The sequence below is a fragment of the Peromyscus leucopus genome, chromosome 6 (genome assembly GCF_004664715.2).
Source record: "Peromyscus leucopus breed LL Stock chromosome 6, UCI_PerLeu_2.1, whole genome shotgun sequence".
Taxonomy (NCBI): domain Eukaryota; kingdom Metazoa; phylum Chordata; class Mammalia; order Rodentia; family Cricetidae; genus Peromyscus; species Peromyscus leucopus.
This window is the reverse complement of record NC_051068.1, coordinates 17777885-17801062: the sequence shown is the minus strand read 5'-3', so window position 1 is coordinate 17801062 and position 23178 is coordinate 17777885. Positions and strand designations below refer to the sequence as shown.

The 23178-nt window shown below is 41.4% G+C and overlaps 3 protein-coding genes across 3 annotated transcripts in view; 2 read left to right on the top strand and 1 right to left on the bottom strand.

Moving 5' to 3' along the window:
- The window catches only part of Bbs7 (Bardet-Biedl syndrome 7), a 36393-nt gene extending 33387 nt beyond the window's left edge, over positions 1-3006 (top strand). The window contains exons 19-20 of the mRNA XM_028889842.2: positions 1259-1404; positions 2564-3006. Of these exons, the coding sequence (XP_028745675.1) occupies positions 1259-1392 (134 nt within the window). The 3' untranslated portion in view covers positions 1393-1404; positions 2564-3006. The remainder of the gene's footprint in view (positions 1-1258; positions 1405-2563) is intronic.
- Positions 3007-4316: 1310 nt separating this feature from the next.
- Ccna2 (cyclin A2) lies at positions 4317-11075 on the top strand. The gene is made up of 8 exons (XM_028889845.2): positions 4317-4604; positions 5291-5534; positions 6937-7049; positions 7214-7437; positions 8423-8630; positions 9272-9385; positions 10339-10472; positions 10762-11075. Exons 1-8 carry the CDS (start codon positions 4419-4421, stop codon positions 10808-10810), a joined length of 1272 nt encoding a protein of 423 aa, XP_028745678.1. The 5' UTR covers positions 4317-4418; the 3' UTR covers positions 10811-11075.
- Positions 11076-11335: 260 nt separating this feature from the next.
- Exosc9 (exosome component 9) lies at positions 11336-22495 on the bottom strand. The gene is made up of 12 exons (XM_028889844.2): positions 22351-22495; positions 21968-22062; positions 21220-21339; positions 21003-21105; positions 20325-20462; positions 19192-19274; positions 16965-17097; positions 15581-15669; positions 14507-14653; positions 13767-13945; positions 11795-11876; positions 11336-11657 (listed from the first exon to the last, which is right to left on the bottom strand). The coding sequence occupies exons 1-12, from the start codon at positions 22414-22416 to the stop codon at positions 11576-11578; spliced, it is 1317 nt and encodes a 438-aa protein (XP_028745677.1). The 5' UTR covers positions 22417-22495; the 3' UTR covers positions 11336-11575.
- Between the last annotated feature and the right edge of the window lie 683 nt (positions 22496-23178).

The following is a 23178-nucleotide window of genomic DNA, read 5'->3' as shown; positions in this document are numbered from 1 at the left end:
TCTACAAGGAAGATGATTTTTATTTTCATTTTCAACATTCTTTAGCTGAAACGTGAGAGTAAAGTTTGCGTCACATACCTAGCTAGTGGCGAAGCCTTCATTAGGCCCTTCTCTCTGAAATGTGTACCTTCTGCTCTGTGCTACTGTCGTGTGTTATCAGCAGTCCACACTGATCCACTGGCCTGGAGACTTTCTCCCAAATGAACAGTAATACTGTTTTAATGTTCACTATATGGCAAGCACAGGTTCTCTTTTACAATATCCTTAAGTGGTGTTGTTGCAGATCTATCTATCATCTTTTATCTATGATTACAAAATCCAGAAAGCGGCTTTGAAAACAAAAGCTTTACTTTTGTAAATCATTTGCCAGCAAAATGTGCCTTACTCTGATTGATTTCATGATAAAATCTGATTTAAACTGACATGAGGTTATTTCTAATCTTTTTTAATTCCACTTAGTGCAAAAAATATATTCACCTATATATTTTATTGCAAAAGTATTGCCATTTTGATATCAGATGTTGTTACTCAGTCCCATTGGATCAGTACTACCCATGGTATATTCTTTTTCTCTTTTTTCTATTCCTAAAATATACTTGTCTCTGGGGTCTTGTATAAATGATTGACAACTTGAACTATCCATGTTTTACATCTGGAAAACTCAGAGGTGAAATAATTTGCCCCTGACCTATGAATCCAATAAACCCATAGGTGGACTATTGTAGATCAGTTGAGGCTTGGGATTCAAAATGACCAGCAAGCACCTCAGTTTCTTCAAAAACACAGAAATATTCTTGGAATGTGTTTTCATGCTCCTCCCAGATGTAGCAGATAAGAGAGTTCACTTTAGATTATTTATTACAACTGGCTATTGTTATTTGTTTATATGCCTCTATGGAAAAATGTTTTTGCCACATGTAGCTTGTCCTTGTGATTGTAGTTTACTCATGTTACTCCTCTTAACCCTCATAGGATAAATTGTCCCATGTTCTGAGTAAAGTTGACTATTGCATGGGGGAAAAAAAGACCAGCAGTAGACTGTCCGAATCAGCAGTTTTTTACCAGTTGTTAGGAAGGTTATTAAATATTTATGTCTTGAAAGTTGCTTAAAACCCTCCCTACATACACATTTATTTTTTAAAGGACAACCTTTTCAAGGCTTATATATGTTGAATAATGGAATTTCCAGTGATTATAGAGTATTAACTGCATTGTTAAAGAACTAATCAATGACAGGAAATAATATTTTTCTTTATAGGTATGATTACTGATCTTTTCATAGATAAATTTAAGTTCAAAGGCACTAATGTAAAAACCAAAGTACCCGTTCTACTGGAGATTCTTGACAGCTATGACCAGAACGCATTGATTTCTTTCTTCGATGCAGCATGAAAGATAAACAAGGTAGGGCCTGCAGTGCATCCTGCTCAACAAAAGTGGTGCGGAAGAACCATTCTCAACACATAGAACATCTGTGATGTGATAACTAAGAACCACTCTCAACACATAGAACATCTGTCATGTGATAACTAAGAACCACTCTCAACACATAGAACATCTGTGATGTGATAACTAAGAACCACTCTCAACACATAGAACATGTGATGTAATAACTAAGAACCACTCTTGGCCTGGCGGTGGTGGCGCAAGCCTTTAATCCCAGCACTCGGGAGGCAGAGGCAGGAGGATCTCTGTGAGTTCGAGGCCAGCCTGTTCTCCAAAGCGAGTTCCAGGAAAGGCTCAAAAATACACAGAGAAACCCTGTCTCGAAAAGCCAAAAAAAAAAAAAAAAAAAAAAGAACCACTCTCAACACATAGAACAATAGAACATCTGTGATGTGATAACTAAGTGATGCTACTATTTATCAAAATTGTTTAATGAGGAGAATTTTATTTCTAAAGCACAAATGGAACTGGGTGTGATGGCTAATGCCTAGATTCTTGGCACTCAGAAGGCTGAGGAGAGAGGATTACTGTGAAATCAAGGATGGGCTATGTAACATAGGAAGGTCCAAGCCAGCCTGGGCTATAGCAGAAGACCCTGTCTCAAAAATCTAAACAAGCGAGGTGGGGTGGGGGGGTGGGGGTGGGGTTGGGAGGCAGACACAGGGGTATCTCTGTGTTTTCGGGGCCAGCCTGGTCCACAAAGTGAGTTCCAGGACAGCCAGAGCTATGAAGAGAAACTGTCTCAGAAAAAAAAAAAAAAAAAAAAAAAAAAAAAAATACAGAGAAACAAACATAAGTAGAATGATTTTAAGAGCTATTAATGACTTTTTTGCCAAGTGGTAGTTTAATTTCTAAATTGAGAATTGGAAAATAAAATATATAATTTTTATAAAATACATTTAAAGTGTACAAACTTCATGTTTCATAATGTATTTCCCATTATGTATCACATTCCTTGATGTTCCTGGCTGTTGTGTAAACTCATCAACCATGTAAGTGAAGCTGAAGAGAGGAAGAGGCCATGCTAGTATCTTATACGGCTGGGACAAGCTTATATGTGTACCCCATTCCTCTGTGTTATCACGAGGTGGAAATAACATGTTTGTTTGTTTCCTAGGATTTGGAATGGATTCACACCCCATTTCTCTCTTACTTGGTGACGTCATCCTCCTGCAGGCTGTGAAATACTTGGCTTAGTGCTGTAGACTGTGGCCAGAGAAGTAAGCAGGACTTGCTCAGACCGGAGGGCTCTCTGTGGATGTCCAGATGTAACCAGTGGAGCTTTAAAGTGTTCAGGGAAGAGTGATGGCGTCTAAGATTTTCCTATGCTAGTATCCACCAAACTCCTTTTTATTATATGTTCTGGGGGGTGGAGGTGGGGGGAAGAAGACTTTCAAGCAACAGAAGTTTTATTCATTCACAGGAAAAAATATTATAAAGATAATGGGAAATAGCTGTCTTTTGTTTTCAAAGGATAGGGTTATGAATTTTTCAGAATGATAATTACATTTTGTTATATTTTATGTACAATTCTTAAACATTAAATGCAAACATAAGGCACTATGTTGGGTCTTTAATAAGGTCATATTATTATTATTTTATTTATTTATTTATTTATTTTTATTTATTTATTTATTTATTTATTTATTTATTTATTTATTTATTTATTTATTTTGGTTTTTTTCAAGACAGGGTTCCTCTGTATAGTTTTGGTGCCTGTCCTAGATCTCGCTCTGTAGACCAGGCTGGCCTTGAACTCACAGAGATCCGCCTGGCTCTGCCTCCCCAGTGCTGGGATTAAAGGTGTGCGCCACCACTGCCCAGCCATATTATTTTTTTCTTATATTTTCTGGAGGCTTTCTTGGGACACCCAGGCCCCTGTGAAATTTTCATATGAACATTTTTTTTTTTTTTTTGAGACAGTGTCTCACTATGTATCTGGTTTGAAACTAGCTATGTAGGCCTAGCTGGCCTTGAACTCAAGAGATCCGAAGCTCTGGGATTGAAAGTATGCATCACCATGCACTTCATTTCTAAATGTAGTATTAATTGGATTCGTGGGACTTCCAGGTGTGCTATTTGTTGGATGTCACAACCAAGGAAAAACAAAATTAACGGACGTTTGATTTTCTTGTAGTACACCATTTCTTTACATGGTTATCAACAATAGCTCAAAGTTGGCATTTTACATTGATCACATCTTTATTACAGAGGAGAAAAAAGCTTACTGGAATGCCCAGCATAGTGTCACACGCCCAGGCGGATGTCTGAATTGCAGAACAATCCGTACTGCATTATTAAACCCTGTCTCAAAAACAAACAAACAAAAAATATATAGTGGAGATGTGATGCAACAATAAACAGTAAAAGCCCTAGAGGTTCCTTGAGTTCTATGGGCAGCACCACCTAGAGAGAAAAAGAAGTATTTTGGTAGGGTGTCTCTTAAGTGAGCAGCAGCTCAGCCGAGTTCCGTGCGCTCTTCCTAAGCACCTCCCAGCGGCCAGGGAAGTAGTTACTGGGTTAGTCGACTAGAACGCTGTCACTTCGAGGCCCGGAGGGCTTGTCTGCTCCGCCCTGCTGCTCCGGCGGGATCCTGCAAAGCGCAGGCTTACAGATACCCCGCGCTGCTGGAAGTCGCCGGAGGCTGGCGCCCACCCCGCCCTACCTCGCGCAGGCGCGTCCTCGGGCGCCCGCCCAGCTAGGTTCCCGTCGGGCCTTCGCTCGCGGCGACGCGGCGCTGCTGGTGACGTCATGGGCCCCGGGCGCCCTCATTGGTCCATTTCAATAGTCGCGGGCTACTTGAACTGCACGAACAGCCGGCGGCCGGCGCGCTGCTCGCGGCACCTGGGCTCTAGCTCCTCCCGCCCGCCCGCAGCGCCAGCTCCGCGCGTCGGCCGCCAGGGTCCCGCGCAGCCTGGGAGCTGCGGGCGCAGTGCACGCTCTGCCGCCGACGGATCCCGACCGGAGCCGCGATGCCGGGCAGCTCGAGACAGTCGGGTCGCGAGGCGGGCTCGGCCCTGCTCTCGCTGCAGCAGGAAGACCAGGAGAATGTCAACCCCGAGAAGGGGGCGCCAGCCCCGCAGCCGCGGGCGCAGGCGGCGCTGAAGGCCGGGAACGCGCGGGGAAACGCGCCGCAGCAGAGACTCAAGACTCGGCGGGTAAAAGGGCGCGAGGGTCGGTGGGAGGGCCGGGCGAGAGAGGGCCTGGGTTTAGCAGAGAGGGCCAGAAAGCACGCTGCGCTTTCTAGGGGCAATCGGGCGGCAGGCTGCGTGGTCCCGGGGTTTCTAGTACCAAATAGCCCCACAAGCCCTGCCGACCCTTGTATGCCGCCCTTCAGCAGTAGAGGCGGCTTCTTTCCAAAAATGCCCGGGGTCAAACCGAGCGATTTCCCCCAACCTCCCCGCCCCCCCGCGCGTGTCGACTTCGCTCAGCTGTGTGCCTTTCCCTCCACTTTTAAAGACAGACATTGCCTTAGGATCCAGATTCCCTTCCCCCTCACCATCTGCTTTACAGATTACCTCTATTTCAAGGAAGAATATAAAGCAATATTTTGCTTGGTAAATTCCGCCATTTTAGCCAGACCTGCATTTTTGCTCCACCCTGGGGCTAAAGTTCTGAATCAATAAACTTATAGCCTTGGTTAGTTTGTAATTCCAATCAGTTCTATTTATAGCCTTTGTAGGAATGGCTGTGACAAATCGGTTCACCCTTTATCCTGGATTACTCAAACTACTATTTATCTGGGCTTTGCCTCAAGAAGTTAATTTTTCCTAATAGAGGTTTTGGGAATAAAAGCTAAGACCCACGGGGAAAGAAAGCAAAATTCTCTTAAATTCCTTTTTAGGTCGCACCTCTTAAGGACCTTCCTATAAATGATGAACATGTTGCTGTTGGTCCTTCTTGGAAAGCAAACAGTAAACAGCCTGCCTTTACTATTCATGTGGATGAACCAGAAGAGACCCAGAAGAGGCCAGCTGAGCATAAAGAAACACAGTGTGAAGATGTCCTGGCTTTCAATGCAGCGGTCTCTTTACCCGGAGCAAGAAAGCCACTGGTACCTCTTGATTATCCAATGGATGGCAGTTTTGGTAAGGTTTTTGCTTTTAATTTTTGAGACAGGATCTCAATCTGTAGCTCTGGCTAGTCTTGAAACCACCTTGCCTCAGCCTCCCAAATTCTAGATTACAGGCCTGTGATACTATATCCTGTTTGGTACTTTTTAAAAGATCTTTATCAAACTGAGAAATTAGTTGATTGGGTTAGTTACTTTCAGTTTTAAGACTATGTCATTTTGTTTTGTTTTTTCTAGACAGGGTTTTCCGTGTAGCCAGAGCTGTCCTGGAACGCTTTGTAGACCAGGCTAGCCTCAAACTCAGAGATCCCAAGTGCCAAGATTAAAGATGTGTGCCACCATGCCCAGCTATACGACTGTCTTACCTGATCATAACAGTAGGTTAGGATTACTGCAGTGGGCTAAAAAGAGTATCTCAGATCGCATGGCTAGTACTTAGACCTAGTGACCTACAAAATGACTCATCCTTAACAAGCAGGGGTGCCTGCAAACTATCAATTTTAATTAGATTGTAAACGCTTATTTTAATCTGACTTCATACATGTTTGGCTGGGAGAATAGATTTCAGTTGTATTTATGACTCACTTCTTAACATGCCATTCCTGACAGTGCTACTTGAAGCTACAGTTTCAAGCATTGTGGTATCTGCCAGGCCTTTAAAATCAATTTGAATGCTCATCTGATGCAGGTCAGACACTAATGTACAAGGAAGGCCGAGTAGCTGCTGCAGACAGTTCTACTGTTGCTATGATCTCACTGTGTGGAGACCAGAGGTCTGTCTATTAGGATGTTGGTATCTATCACTCTTTGCCTTATGCTATGTGTGTGTCAGAGGATGGGGGATGCCTGCCCATGCTGGTACATGTGGAGACCAGAGGTGTACCTGACTTTGGGATATCTTTAACTACATTTCCATCTCATTTTTTTATTAGAAAGTCATTGGAAGGCCCTGATTTGGCTAGACTGGTTGGCCATCAAGCTCCAAGGATCTGACTATTCTCAACCACCCCCACGCTGCCCCCATCTTAGGGTTACAAATGTGCACATCTAAAAGTTTTGTAGCTTTTTCTTAACTCAAGGTGCTCTGGAAAGAAAAAATGGAAATTCTTTACCTCAAAAGGTAATTTAAATGGTAAAAGCTAGAACTGAGTGTGTTCATGCCTGTAACTAGCACTCGGGACACTGAGGCAGGATTGCCAGCCTGGGCTACAGAAATGAGACCCTGTTTTCACAAACACTAAGTCCCTTAAGACAAAAAAATCCTTATTTCAAAACTTTGTTAAGCATTCTGTCATAATAGAATTCATCCTAAATCTATGTGGACAGAAATACTAAGACCAGAATAGGACTCTGTTGCTTTGCCAGAGGGTCTGTTCAGTTGGGACAGATAAATACTTTGGTTTTAATATCATACACAGAATCACCACATGCTATGGATATGTCTATTGTCTTAGAAGACGAAAAGCCGGTGAGTGTTAATGAAGTACCCGACTATCATGAAGATATTCACACATACCTTAGGGAAATGGAGGTAAGACTCTTCATTAAAAATGACTAAATAAAATTGAAAGGATAATGTTGACATCTATGTGTTACTCTAATGCTAAACTTATGTTTATAGTGTATATTAATAGCATCTTTGTGAATGGTAAAGTAACCTAATTATAGTTTTAACAATACTGAGTTTTTCTTCAGGTTAAATGTAAACCTAAAGTGGGTTATATGAAGAAGCAGCCAGACATCACTAACAGTATGCGGGCCATCCTTGTGGACTGGCTAGTTGAAGTGGGAGAAGAATATAAATTACAGAATGAGACCTTGCATTTGGCCGTGAACTACATTGATCGGTTCCTCTCTTCCATGTCTGTGCTGAGAGGGAAGCTTCAGCTTGTGGGCACGGCTGCTATGCTGCTAGCTTCGTAAGTACAGCGAGTTCAGTTCAAAGTCATCGTCCTCACCACCACCCCATTATACTTTTTGGGTGTTTAGCCTGCATGTATATCTGTGTAGCAAATGTGGACAACGCCTGCTGAGGCCAGAAGAGGGCACTGAATCTCAAGACTGGTGTTATAGATAATTTTATGAGTCATCATGCTGGTGCTGGGAATTGAACCTGGGTCTCAGCCAGTGCTCTAACCATTGAGGCACCTCTCCAACCCCCACTTATTATTTTATAATGAAGGGAATAAATGAAGATTTCTAACTCTTAGCATTTTAACACTGACAGTTTTAGGGACAACTGGAGTAGGAGGCGCCTCTGAGAGTAGAGGATGAAACTTGTTTTCTAGTCTAGAACATAAAACTTTTTAGATCTGGACATAGACCATCCACATTTTAGGCTAGATCACAGAGTTTAAAAGTTTAAAAGAAAAAAAAAAACCGTGTTCCACAATAAAGTAGTTACTGGAGTATAAGCATAGCTTCCCTCCATCAGGATATAGAAATGACATTTAAAAGTAAAACACTGCCGGGTGGTGGTGGCACACACCTTTAATCCTAGCACTTGGGAGGCAGAGTCAGGCGGATCTCTGAGTTCAAGGCCAGCGTGGTCTACAGAGCAAGATCTAGGACAGGCACCAAAACTACAGAGAAACCCTGTCTTGGGGGGTGGGGGGGAGGTAAAGTAAAACATTATTTTCCTGAAACTTTAGATTATCTAAGTTTTTAGCTACTCTGTCCTTGTTCCCCATCTTGGAAAGCTTACAAATCATCATTTCCTCTGACTACATAGGAGGCATACCAGAAGCCCCTCACTGATTGGCTGTTGATCATCTCAGCTAGAGATGGTGGTCAACTGTTAGTAGGGATGTGGTTGATGGAAGTGAGTCTATACAGCCCAAACATTTAGAATAAGACAAAGCCTGCTTTTGAAAAAAACTCAACTTAAATTTTCTTTTGTTGTAGAAAGTTTGAAGAAATATACCCCCCAGAAGTAGCAGAGTTTGTGTATATAACAGACGATACCTATTCCAAGAAGCAGGTTCTGAGAATGGAGCACCTAGTATTGAAAGTCCTTGCTTTTGACTTAGCTGCACCAACAATAAATCAGTTTCTTACCCAATACTTCCTGCACCAGCAGCCTGCAAACTGCAAAGTTGAAAGCTTAGCAATGGTGAGTTCATTTTATGGGATTTTTTTTTTTAGTTAGCCCTGGTTTTATTGTATAGCATTGCTTAAGAGATTCTTTTCAGACACTGTTCCAGTACACAGAAAAACCTATAGCTAGCAAAAGATAAGTAATACACAGTTGTCCTCTGTCTGTGGGTTCGGTGCTTATGAAATCAGCCAACAGGCATTAAAGGCCCTATGTACTGGATAAGTATAGCTCTAAACACAGTGTACCTATATGTGTACTGATTATTTATTAGGTATGATAAGTAATTTAGCGATATTCTGCGTATATAACACTAGTTTGTGTGAAAATGGTGAACCTTTTATGTGTAAGGCACTTAACTAATGGTGTCCATGGGAAGGGGCTCAGAGGTCCAGAAGAGAATTTCCCAATGGATACCCAGAAGTGACCTTGTCAGAAAAGCACCGGTGGTTTAAAGAGAACATCCTGGTAGATGTTTTAAGTTAAGGGGCAGAAATGTAAGCTGAGGATGGAGCAAAACATTGGAATAATTTTCCCAGGACGGACACAGGACTAGTGAGCATCAAAGATACGAAAAATGGGTCAGGATGAAAGGATTCAAAGTTTGAGTCTTAGAGCTATAGTGATTATAGTTAATTCTTTTTGTTTTTTCATTCCAGTTTTTGGGAGAATTAAGTTTGATAGATGCTGACCCATACCTAAAGTATTTGCCATCACTTATTGCTGGAGCTGCCTTTCACTTAGCACTCTATACAGTCACAGGACAAAGCTGGGTACGTATAACACTTACTTCACAAGTATTAATGTAGCATGAATCTTAAAAGTTTTTTTTTTTTTATTGGTTTTTTCGAGACAGGGTTTCTCTGTGTAGCTTTGCACCTTTCCTGGAACTCACTCTGTAGCCCAGGTTGGTCTTGAACTCACAGAGATCTCCTGGCTCTGCCTCCTGAGTGCTGGGATTAAAGGCGTGCACTACCACCACCCAGCAAAAGTTTATTAATAAAATCAAACCTGAGCCAGGTATTGGGGTGAACACTGGAAGGAAGATCAGAGAGACAGAACAGGCCACAGCCACCTCACCTCACCAGTTCCTCAGCTGATCCTGTTTCCTCAGACTGGAAGCCTCTGAGTCCTCATCCAGAATGAATCTCAGCAGAACTGCTGCTTGAAAGCCAGAAAGCTTAACCAAGCCAAATGCTTCTAGTTTCTGGTCTTCACGCCTTATATATCTTTTTGTTTTTGCCATCACTCCCTGGGATTAAAGGTTCACTTCTTGGGATTAAAGGCGTGTGTCACCACGCCTGGCTGTTTCCAATGTGGCCTTGAACTCACAGAGCTCCAGACGGATTTCTAACTCTGGAATGCCAGGATTAAAGGTGTGAGTGCCACCATTTTCTAGCCTTTGTATCTAGTGGCTGTTCTGTCTCTGACCCTAGATTAGTTTATTAGGGTGCACAATATTTTGGGGAACACAATACTACCACATATTAATGCTACTTTGGGTTGAGCAGAAAGCTTAGCTGGAAGCTTGCATTTGAAAGCTCTGCTTCAAGAATCTTGGACAACTGCCTGCTGGCTAGCAGTGGAAGTAGTCCTCCAGTCAAAATAAAAGATGGAGTGAGCTTAAACATTAAAAGATTAGTGCCAACATTATAATCAACTATGAGTGCATTGGTCAGTGCCCTGTGCTGTTACTAAAAACTCAATGGTTGCCTTTTTTCTATAGCCTGAGTCATTGGTACAAAAGACTGGATATACCCTGGAAAGTCTTAAGCCTTGTCTCATGGACCTTCACCAGACCTACCTCAGAGCACCACAGCATGCCCAACAGTCAATAAGGGAAAAGTACAAACATTCCAAGTAAGAATCAGATTCTTTATTCCCTAAAGGAAGGGCACAGTAGTCTGCCACAGCTGCCAAGTATGACAGTAAGTCATGTGTTAGGAAGATGCTGTACATGGTATTTTCCCCCTGGCATCTGGTAGGTAGGGGAGGAGTAAGGGGATGGGTGCACATGTTCTGAGCATCAAATGATTCTCAACTCATCAGTCTAATCAAATAGAAACAGCATTTCTCCAGTCTGGGAGTACATAAATTGTTCTGTGATCTGTTTACTAAAAGTTTTTTTTTTTTTCCTTCTACTCAACAGATATCATGGTGTTTCTCTTCTCAACCCACCAGAGACACTAAATGTGTAAGAATGAAAGACTACCTTTGTTTAAAATGGGAGTCACTCAGAGTTCACACTGTACAGTTTTTATCTTGAGTTTTAATTTTACAATCATTTGAGAATGTAGATGGTATAGCCACAGACAAATTATGGTATCCATTGCTTTTTAAATGGTTTTAAATTGTATATCTTTTGTACATTGTCTATCTTAGATATTTGGCTAATTTTAATTGGTTTTGTTAACATTGGTGCTGCCAACTGTCAGGATAAGAATAAATTGATTTGGAAATCTTTGCAAGTCAAAGTTAATTTGAGATAAAGAAAAAAAAAGACTGATAATGTCGCTTGGAAAAGCTAACTTGGTTTGTTATTATTTAGTGAGGGTGGAAAAGCTTTCTAAAACTTAAATGTTTCAGGGAAACAGACCTTCCAATTCTGACATTGATTATTCTTAGCAACTGAACCAAATTGCTGCTGCCTTGGTCATAAAATAGGAAAACTAGACTCTTTTCCGTATAGTAGAGATCCCCAGACTCATTCAGCTCTACATAAGTTACAGTAGTTTACTAAAATATTTTATTTGTTAACTTTTACAAATAACATGGTTAGAAGATTTTGTGCAACAGAAAAGTTGTACAGAAAGTTTATTCAAAGCATAATGTTAAAGACAAAACAATTTATCAAAGTTCAGCTCTTATAATGGATTTTCAAATAAAAAAATACCCAGGGCTGTTAACAGCACTGAATAAATATCCTTTTAGTAGTATATACATATAAAAATACCATTTTAGCTTTAATTAGCAGTTCTCTTCTTCCTCCTCCTTTTCCCTTGACTTTTACTTGGTGCCTTTTCTCTTGCACTGGTGGTCTGAGCTCTGTGAATAAAGTAATGACAGCTCACTGTATGCCCACTGAATCCTGGACGACTGGATCACTAGACCTCTAAAGGCATCCTGTTTTACAGAACTGGGTTCTGGTTTTATGTATACTTGAAAGAAACAGAGTCTGTTACCTGATTTTCTTTGGATTCTTGTCTGGCTCCAGAATGATCATTTCCTCTTCTTCACTATCTGACAGCAGCACTATAGGGGCACCTTTAAGACAGCACAAGAGTAGAAGTAACCACTTATCCACAGCAGAGGTGGGTCCTGATGCTCGCGCCCATTTCCATACCCACACAGCCAAGCTCTGCTGCCTCGAGGCAAATATACATGCTCTTTCTACATCTTACCCTATTTCAAGTAGCTCCTTGCAGTTCTCAAAAAAATTGTAAAAATCCTATTTTCTGTAGGCTTTTTTTTTTTTTTTTTTTTCATAAAGAGGACTTATGTAGGCCAGGATGGTCTGGTTTACCACCAAGGCTGACCATGAAAAATGTAGAAAACTGTTTTGTTTGCCCATTTTTCTCTTTAACATTAATTATATATATCTATATATATCTCTGTAAATAAAGCATGCAAATCAATCCCTTGCCCATTTGGCTGGCTGTGTATTCTTGTCTCAGCATTCTTTGTTCACATGCTTTAGAAAAGCTCTACCTTCTCCATCATCCTAGTTATCTTAGCTATCTGTAAACCATACTAAACCTTAGATACACATATGTAACAGTGAGGTGGTTAAACCAACTGGATACAATGAATGGTAAGGGATTCTAGTCAGCATTTAATAAATAGACCCAATTATTTTAAAACTCCCATTTACCTAATTAAACCAACAATTCTCTTCTATGAAGATAGGAAGAATGTGCATCAGTAGAATCACCAGCCAGCTCCTTGCTGTCTACCAGAGTGCATCTGCTCTGGTAAATTGTCTGAGTTCAGTTCCCAGTACCCACATACCTCCTGGAACTCCAGCATGTGCATACCTAGGCACATATGCACACATACACTAAATGGAAGAATGTTAATGTTTCTTTATCAGGCTTTTAGAACATAGTAAAACCTTTCTAGGGGCTTCTATTCTAATGATAGTCAGTGCTGCTGATGTGGTCAATTATATTAACTCATATTTAAAATTCAGTTTCTCAGACAAGCCACATTTCAATGTTCAATAGGTAAACAACAGTGGCTGCTATCCTGGACAATGCACATAAATAACATTTATTTTGTCCTTTTTCCTTTTTTTTTTTTTTCTGGAGCTGAGGACCAAACCCAGGGCCTTGCACTTGCTCTACCACTGAGCTAAATTCCCAACCCCAAGGACATTTCTTACCATAGAAAATTCTACTGAATTTTCTATGAAAATTCTACTGTGTCATAGTGTAAGTACACGTGTGTGCTGGTCTCCACAGACCAGAAGACAGTGTTGGTTCCCTTGGAGCTGGAATACAGAGATGTGGGTGGATACTAGGATCCAAACTCTTGTCAGTCTTATTTAGCATTAAGTATCTTCACAGCTGAGCCACCTACCTCTCCGACCCACATAATGAGCTTTTTTTGTTTGTTTGTTTGAGTCAAACAATGCCACTTACAGAGATGAAACCTTTAGGAAAAACCTTCAAATGCCCATGAATAGATTTTTATTTGAGACAGGATCTCTAGTTCTTGCTGTTCTGAAACTCCCTATGTAGAAAGAGATCTTCCTCCCTGTGTTTCCCCAGTGCTAAGATTAAAGGTGTATGCCACATCTGGCCAGATGTAATTTTTTTTAATTGTTTAAAAGTATCGCTATCTATCGAGGGGTTGGGGATTTAGCTCAGTGGTAGACCGCTTGCCTAGCAAGTGCAAGGCCCTGGGTTCGGTCCTCAGCTCCAGAAAAAAAAAAAAAATATCACTATCATTTACATGCCAACACATACCATTAAATCCCAAAATATTTAGCCTTCCAAGACAGGAAATATCCCTATGTATGATCTACAATCTCCATACAGATACCTTTTTACATGTGTACAAGTTTATATATGTTTATATCTATTGCTTATATACAGTTTAGATAGTTTATAGCTGTCTCTATAATATACATTAAAAGCCAAAAGCATCACCTACCTTGGCATCCAGTATCAGGAACTCCTCCAGTGTCCATCTTTGTATCAAGAATGACCGATTCATCAATGCCCCCTTCCTCCTCCTCTTCCTTCTCAGAATCCTCTAGGTCACCCCAGGAGTTTCCTATTCCATCTCCAATCTGGGCAGTTCCAGGAGTCCACAACACAGGTTCAGAAACACTGAACAAGTTAAGAAAACTGAATATCCCAAATTGCTATCTAATGAGCTATTTTCTTACAAGACTGCTGCACGTGTCCCACAAATTCTTAGGAATAAAAATAAAACTATTGTATGGATGGCTGAATAACATTATAATTGGACATCACCAATAATTAACCTGATAGTAATTTGGTAATGAATGATTTCAAGATTATGTAATACCATGTAAAGGACATGTTATCATGTATTGAAGTAGTTTCCAAAGGGAAATGAATGCTGGAATTTTGTTTGTATTTTCCTACAGTACTGGAATGGAACCCAGAGCCTTATTCATAGCTAGAAAAGTGTAGTACCAATGAGCTACATCCCCAGGCTCTAAGTTGGTTCTTAAAATAGAAAAATATGTTTTTTAGAGATAGCTGAGAGAAGCTAGATGTCTCTTAATATGGCATATTTTTCTCTTACAGTTTGAATTCCCCCAAAGCAAATTTCAATATGCACATTATAGCCTTAATACAACAAACAAACAAACAAAAAATGTATGCATCTTGTTACTGTAAAAACCACCCAATATTAGATACACTTCTGGAGGAGGTTCGGCTTCAGCAATAATTTCTTCTGCTTTCTCCTCTATGTTGGAGGTATCAACAGAGGCCTTCTCCATTTTAAACGCTGTGATCCTCTGGTTTGCTATCGACTCTGCAAAGCCAAACTTTCCACCTTCTTTCCTGTATGTGGGTTTGGGTAGTGGTTTTTGGAGATGACAGTAGGAAAAGAGAAAAAGATTACTATTTTGGCTTTGGTAGATAAGAAATAAACTTGCTTAACTTCACCACTTGTCCTTGTTAGCTTTAACTGTAAACTTGACACAGCCTAGAGTCAAGAGAAGGGAGGCCCTAATCAGACCACAATGGCATATCTGTGGAGGAGTATCTTGACTGTTAATTGATGAAAGAGGGCTCAGCTCTCTATGAGGGGCACCATCCCCTGGGCAGCTAGTCCTGTGCTGTATAAGAAAGGTATAAGAAAGGTAGCTGAGCCTGAGCCTGTGAGCCAGGATTAGCATTCTGGGCTCGGCTGTACTTGCTCCACTCTGAGTGAGTTCCCCAGTAGACATGATGCTACATGAACTAGCAAGGAGGCCTGCCTCCAGGTTCCTCATTGGCAACTGTGATTTGGAACTGCAAGCAAATAAATCCTTTCCTCCCCTAAGTTGCTTTTGGTCAGTGTTTTATCACAGCAATGGGAATCAAACTTGAATACTACCATAGTTATCAAGACAGATGTCACCATAATTCCTGAAGCTCTGCTGCATATGTACTAGGTACTTGAAGTATATTCTCTAAGCCTCCACAGGACAAGAAAGTACACTGAAGTGCTGGCTATTTGTTGCTTAAGGTAACAGGAAGTAGAGCTATGAACCAGCCTGTTCTATTAATTTGAGTTATTAGATTCTTTTTTTTCATAAGAGCATGTTCACTCCTAAGAAAACACTTCTGTGACTTTTTAGAATGAAATCTCAACTAAATACCAGTATATACAACTGAGATTGAGTAAAGACCAACTATGCAATTATATGGCTGCCCTTGTGTGATAAAAGCCCTTAGAAAACATGCATTTAAAGAGCATATATAGTTCTGAGAAGTTAAACTTACCTAACTTTCTGATCATTTTCCAAAGCTTTCTGTATTAGCTCTGTAATTTCTGCTACTTTCACACCAGCTATTTTACTGCATCTCAAAACCTGTTTGTAAATTTGAGCTGTTAGTTAAAGACAATGAACTAAATGGCTTTTTCTAATGAAACTAAAACCATGACATGAATTTTCTACCTTTACACTTTAAGCATTTCTTTTCCAAATACGAGATTAAGGCACAGTAAATACAGTTAAGACAAAAATCTGAAAATCACTTAAATTTTGAAGGTCTAGCACATTAAGGGAACAGACTTGAGCACTTTTTGTTTTTGTTTTTTTTGAGACAGGGTTTCTCTGTAGTTTTGGTGCCTATCTGGGATCTCGCTCTGTAGACCAGGCTGCCCTCGAACTCAGAGATCTGCCTGGCTCTGCCTCTTGAGTGCTGGGATTAAAGGCATGTGCCACCAACCACCTGGCACTGAGCACTTTTCTTTTGCAACAGTTAAGACATCACAGAGACCACAGATAAAATGCTCAGGAATACAGACTTCCTTTCTGTGAAAGTAATCCAAAGAAACAGAATCAACAGTGGTGCTGATGACAATAATGGAATGTAACATCCACTGAGCACTCTGTATCCCAGACACCTATAATCTGCCTCTACATTCATCCTTCCATCCTTTCTACAACACCAGCAACAGAATCATCCCCTAATGTACAGAGACCCAGAGATGAGTCACTTGCCCAAAGGCTATAAAGATCAGCTAAAATCTGAACTGAAACAGCTCCCTTGGACATAATGCTTATAATGCTACATGGCACCCTGTTTTCTAATAACCTCGTGAATCTGGTATGTCGCTGGATTTGAGGATCACTGCTGGTTGTATCCAAATTCCAAAACTTAGTTGTCTCTTAATGTCTGCATTTAATACTTTAAAAAGTAATATGAGTCTTTCTTCACTGAAGGAACTAAGGTGTTCCTCCAGTCAGATCCTAGAAGGACAAATCTAGGGAGGGCAAGGATAGGAAGGATAACTCACGGCCACCTGTTAGAATGTAATGTCTGGACTAAAACCAGATTCTAACATAACTAGACTTACTTATCAAAAGTACCCTGCAGCTTTTAGTTAAAAGATAACTAAGCTATGAGTTTCAATTAAGGATGCACGCCTTTAATCACAGGACTCAGGAGGCAGAGGCAGGCAAATTTCTGTGAGTTTGAGGCCAGCCTGGTCTACAGAATAATTATCCAGGACAGTCAGAGCTATTACACAGAGAAACCCTGTCTCGAAAAACAGAAAAAAAAAAAAAAAAAAAAAAAAAAGATAATTTTAAGACAAATGAAGTAACAAGAAAACTTCTGAAAAGAGACCTCTTACAGGGAAACTAGTCAAGGCACCAACCTGGTCTTTGAGCAGCATTATCCCACCACTAGACTGAATGGTACAAATTTCTCGATGCTTATTCATGGCGATCACCAGCAAGCCATCCATTACTCGTTCTTCTCGCTCATTAGGGTCCACCAATAAATATGTTCTGAAACAAATGTTAAATGGTCCTGAAACATAATGAAGCTGAGTGCTGTTTCTAGAATGGGTTTTTTAAAGTTAGCGTCCAAAGTCAACTCTGAAGGAGCTGAGTCACTTTAACTCAACAATTTCAGTTACATGGAATGTATGTTTCTCTGGCCATTACAATGAAACCACACGAAATTTAAATAACATATAACCCAATACTTACACCATCTCTTTGATAAAATGACTTCTAGCTCATTAATAAAGACTTAGATAACATTAGTTTGGTTCATTTTCAAGTGGCACCGAGGCCCTGAACTCTAAGTTCTAGAACCTGTTGATGGCACAAAAAAGGGCTGCCTGTTCCTGCAGTGCTGGCAGACACACGGGCACTGGGCTGCTCCAACTGCGGATATAAAATACTCTGTGCAAATAGATGAATGCAAAATCTTGGATAATTTTTAAAATACTGGTATATAGTAGAATGCAAATATTTTACAACGGGCGGTGGTGGCACACGCCTTTAATCCCAGCACTCGGGAGGCAGAGCCAGGCGGATCTCTATGAGTTCCAGGCCAGCCTGGTCTACAGAGCAAGATCCAGGACAGGCACCAACTACACAGAGAAACCCTGTCTTGAAAAACAAAAACAAAACAAAACAAAATTTACATCTATAAGGTTAAAAGAAATATAAAAAAAAATTTTTTTTTGGTTTTTCAAGACAGGGTTTCTCTGAAGTTCTGTGCCTTTCCTGGAACTCACTCTGTAGCCCAGGCTCGCCTTGAACTCACAGAAATCTGCCTACCTCTGCCTCCCGAGTACTGGGGTGTGCACCACCACCACCCAGCTGAAATATAAAAATTCTTTAACTTGTTTTTATCTTGTTTTCAGAAAGGACCCCACTATGTTTCTGAGTTTTGCCTAGAGTTTGCTATGGAGCCCAGGCTGGCCTGAAAGCCACTGAGGTCTTCCCCAATTTCTGGTTTCCATACTTAATATGTTTCTTTCACCTTTCAATGTGACTATTGGAAAATTTTAAGTTACTTTTATGGCATATACCTTTTATTTTACTAGACAATGCTGGTCCATTTTCCTAATATAGAATTAGCTACAATGACTAAAAGTTGAAATCTTTTTATCTAGTTCTTATGCACGAAAGAACTTTCCTGACAATGTAGGAATCAATCTTTACTTAGAAAGAAGCACATTCTGTGGATATATAAGACTCCCCATTTTATACTAAGATTAACATGTTGTGAAGAAAAGGCCAGACAGCTGAAGGAAACAAGTTTTCTAGTTTGCAAATCACTTTCCCTTGCAATGTGCTTCTAGAACTACCCCCTCTACTCTGCTTCACAGTACCTGCATTTCATTGGTCCACAGGAACTCTTCCCCTTTCTCAAATGAGAGCTCACATGTCATTCCCAATGCATTTGTCTAGCCCAAGTAAGGATCGCATTGAATTCTTATTCTGTAAGTATGCTATGAGCAGAAAAGTGATGGGAAGTGTGTTTTTAACAACTGAATTTTGTCACTTCCATTCCAAAACTTACAAAGACAGGAAGAGACCAACAGATGCTCTACTATTCTTTTTTTAATTTTTATTTATTTATTATGCATACAGTATTCTGCTTGCGTATAGCCCTTCAGGCCAGTAGAGGGAGCCAGATCTCATCACAGATGGTTGTGAGCCACCATGTGGTTGCTGGGAATTGAACTCAGGACCTCTGGAAGAACAGCCAGTGCTCTTAACCTCTGAGCCACCTCTCCAGCCCCAGATGCTCTACTATTAAGGCCAGTGTGTCTGTGGTCGTGTCAGAACAGAGCAACAGAGGTCCTAGCTTGGGGCTGCAGACACAGCTCAGCTGGTAGTGTTACACAGCACACACAATGCCTGGAGTTCAGTCCCCAGCACCACATCGGCCAGGCATGGCAATAGATGCCTGCCTGGAATCCCAGCACATGGGAAGTGGAGGCTGGAGGATTAGAAGTTCAATGTCACCTCAGCTGTAGAGAGAGCTCAAAACCAGCATGAGATATGGGACCCTGTTTCAATAAACAGGATCCAATTCCTAGGTATACGTACATCTTTGGCCCATGACAAGGCGACACTTACCCTTGCTGGAAGAAAGCAAAACTGACGCAGATGGGCATGTGGTGGATGCTCAACGGCACAGGGTCGCGCTCTTCGGGGGTATACTGTCAGAAGACAAGGCCAAATCCTTAGAGTCAGCAAATGAGAATACAAAACTCACTTTGCGATCAGACACTAAGAAGGTGTTCATTGTGAGTAGCTAAGTAATGTCTTTGACAACTGTGTTCCTATTTTATGATGATAAAACATCCATCTATGTCTAACTTCTATCCCAGATGCCTTTTTAGTAAGGTGTATGTCCACCGCTAACAGGAGCCCTGGCACTTCTCAGAATAAGGGCTCTACCTCCATGCAAAACTAATCACACTCTGTTTTAAATTTCCTTATACACTCCTTCCTCTGTGGGAGCACTGTTCTGGCCTCCAAGTTTTCAGATTCTGTTCTGGCAAAGTACCTCAAAACAGCATTATGAAAACTTGGGCACTGGATGGTTCCCTTTGCAACTCAGGGCTCAAACAGTACACTGCCATTATTCTAGCATGTGATATATATGAATCAAAATTGACCTACCTGGCAAAAAGAGGAGGACAGCACAGACCACTGGTTCTCACAGTGATCCCTGGACCAGCATTGGGACTGTCTGAGCACTGAGCTAGAGGTCTAAGTTCTTAGGTCCTATCTCTACCCTCCTGTATAAGCAGGGCCTAGCAGTACATTGTTAACAAGCGCTCCAGGCATTTCTGATGAACGTGTATCATCTACTTGGCTTAGGGAACAAAAGGCCTGAAGAAAACACATAAATCTGATGATCTCAGTTCTATTCAGGTACTGCCGGCCTCTCAAGAGTAAGCATCTCACGCTGACCCTACACAGAAACCAACCCATTTCCTCTAATAGCCAATCCAAAGAAAGGGCCACAGGGTTGTATTTCAGAAAACCAAGCTGGGTTATGGTATTACTGACAGACACTTTTGTAAGGGAACTGGAAATTTCTAGGGCAATTTTGAATATCTGCAGTTTTTGTCTTATGAACAAATACTAGAATAAATCTGAATACCATCTGCCACATGCCTCCACTAATAACTACCTGTCGGCACATCTAGGGCACCCATTCGTTCATGGGACCAGTTCCAGTCTGAACCCTGGAAGCTTACCAGCGTTACTTCCTCTCCTTGGACAGAGACATCAGGTCTTCGGAAGTGACACAAGGCTACGATTGCAGCTATGCTGGCAGCATCAATAATATTTCCATCATGATTTAATAAGTGGAGGTCTACACGTATCTGCCAAACCTGAAAGTGAATTTAAGATAAAAATAAATCCTAACTGATCACGACCAGTGGCCACTGGAAAAGTAACACTGCACACATTTTTCTTTTTTTAAAAAATTAAAGCATGCAGTTAATCCTTCCAGTTTATCCAGTAAAAATGCAGTTAATTTTAAGAAAAACACTAGAAATACTAATAGTAAACTTTTCTTTGTGAGTCCTTTGAGAACATGACAATATGTAAATAAATGGAACCATTCCAACATTTAAAACCTAATTATGCTTTTTTTTAAATGTTCATTTTTAGTTTACATGTGTGCACATTTGCTTGCATGTATATGTGTGCCCCACTCATACCTGGCGCCCCCAAAGACCCTAAGTGTTAGATCCTCTGGAACTAGAGTTGCAGGTAGTTGTGAGCTGACATGTAAGTGCTGGGAACTGAAGCCAGATGCTGAAAGAGCAACCAGTGCTCTTAACCACTGAACCATCTTTCCAGTCTCCCTAATGTTTTGTGTCTGAACAACAGTATCCATTGTTATGAATCTGGAGCATAATTCCCACCTTTTCACCAGCAACAACACAGAGAGATTCAGTGTCTATACACTTTGAATTTCTTAGACACCTTTCCAAGAGTCGATTTAGCTTCACCAAGAGATCTGACTGCCTATGGAAACAAGAATGAACTAATGTCATGAACTACAACTCTGAGCATTAAAAGAACAGTTTACTGTTGTTAAATTCTTCTATGGCTAAAGGAGCTTAAGAAAGAGCAAAATACCTGCCAGGTTCAAAAGCTGGAGCAGCCATCTGAGAAAGTTCAAGGTTAAAAAACAGAATACCTTCTGTTGCCCTATTGAGTTTTGGAGAAACAAGTTCACAGGAAACCTGCCCAAGAACTCTGCAAAAAAATAAAGGTACAAAGCAGTCAACTAAACATACTTCCCTTTCAATTAAAAAAAATGAAATGAATAACATATATCAATTCTAAATAACATAATGTGACTTAAGAAGCAGAAATTACATATAGAATGTAGTAGACTGGGGCCAGCAAAGCTGCCTCCACACACAAACGTGCACATACAGAATAATAATGTTTAAATATAAGATTCTGTGCAGAAATACACACACACACACACACACACACACATACCTAAAAAGGATGGCATAAAGGAAATCTCTTCTTATATCACTCAAGAATAAAAGGGAAACAGATTTATTGATGACAAGATCTACACTCCTCACATTAAAATATGAGAGACATACAGGTAACAAATTCTGTGTGATCGATGTCAGCTGCCTAGATGATTTGTAAAGATCACGAGGCACTATGATATTCATATAGCAGAAAGCACTCATGGTTAAAAGTTAAAGTGTGACCAGAAAACCAAAAAGGCTTGCATTAAAGAAACACATTTCTCATCAGATAAAAGAAAGCACTGATTGGATTTTTGAGCTGCTCGATGAACAACTGAGTCAGTATGTAATTTTCATACCTCCTGTGGCTTTATCTAATTGAATCCTGTTACCTTGTTTTTCCAAGTTCTACAATACAGCATCCATAATCTGTTCCGAATGAGATCCTGATGTTCCTGTAATCATAGGTTTGTCTCCCATCCAGCCGCTGTAAGCAAACATTTATTCCTTTAACATATTTATGAGTAGCAACTTTGTCTGTCTGGTCCTGGTCCCCAACACCCCCGGCACTGACAAATGCTGGTGGCTTGCAGCTCAAAGGAATTGGCCAGGATAAAACATTGGCCTGGGGCCGGGGAAATGGGCAGAATTCACACTGGGAACCAGTCCACACCACTACCACACTACAGACCAAATTGACAATGAATCCACGGGCCACCGGAGTCCACCCCGCGGGCAACCCGAGTCTACGCCCAAAGCCACCGTTGCCTCGCACCTTCTTCTCCTCGATGGCCCGGAGAAGGAAGCGGCGCTCGCAGTTGGAGAGCGGCGTTTCCTTCATAGTGTCGGGACACGCAGAAGAAAAAGCGCACCAAGCAAACTCCACACGCTAGCTTCTTCCCGGCGTGGAAAATTGACGTCATCCAGGCGCGCGGGTTCGGAGCGCGGTGTGGGCGGGGCTAGAGATCCCGGACGGCTGCTGCGGGGAGGGGCTGTGCAGTTTATCTTCCAGAAGTTCGTGGCTGGACCCGAGGGGCTTTGCAGAGGAGATGAGCGTCTGCAGCACAGCCCTGGATTTTTTTGTTTTTAAAGACAGAATCTCATTGCGTATCTCTAGCTGTCCTGGAACTCAACAGCGATCCACCTATCCCTACAACTCTTGCTTGAGGGCTTGGGGTTGGGGGTAAGAAGCAGGGATTTCCCCAGCTCTTGACTCTGGCCTTCTACCAGCTTCCAGACTGACCCAGGTTGTGGGCAGTCTCCAGAGGATGCTAACTTCTGTCAGAGAAAGCCGGAAGGGTGATGCGGGCGGGCCGGTGGAGAATCCTCGTAAGCGCTTGGTGATGGTGAGGACCAACCAAGTTATGGTTTTGGGAGGATGTAGCAGGCGGAAGGTAGTTCACTTGAGACCAGGGGACAGGAAAAGAAGTGAAGCGACGCTTTCAGTCCCGGTGCACTGAAACCTCATTTGTCGTTTTAAGTCGGCAAGGCTTATTTTTTACAGACGCAAACGTGTTCCCCATCTGCTGGCCAGTGTCCTGGTCTACCCACATCAAGAGATGATCTTTGGCTGGAGAGATGGTTCAGCGGTTAAGAGTACTGG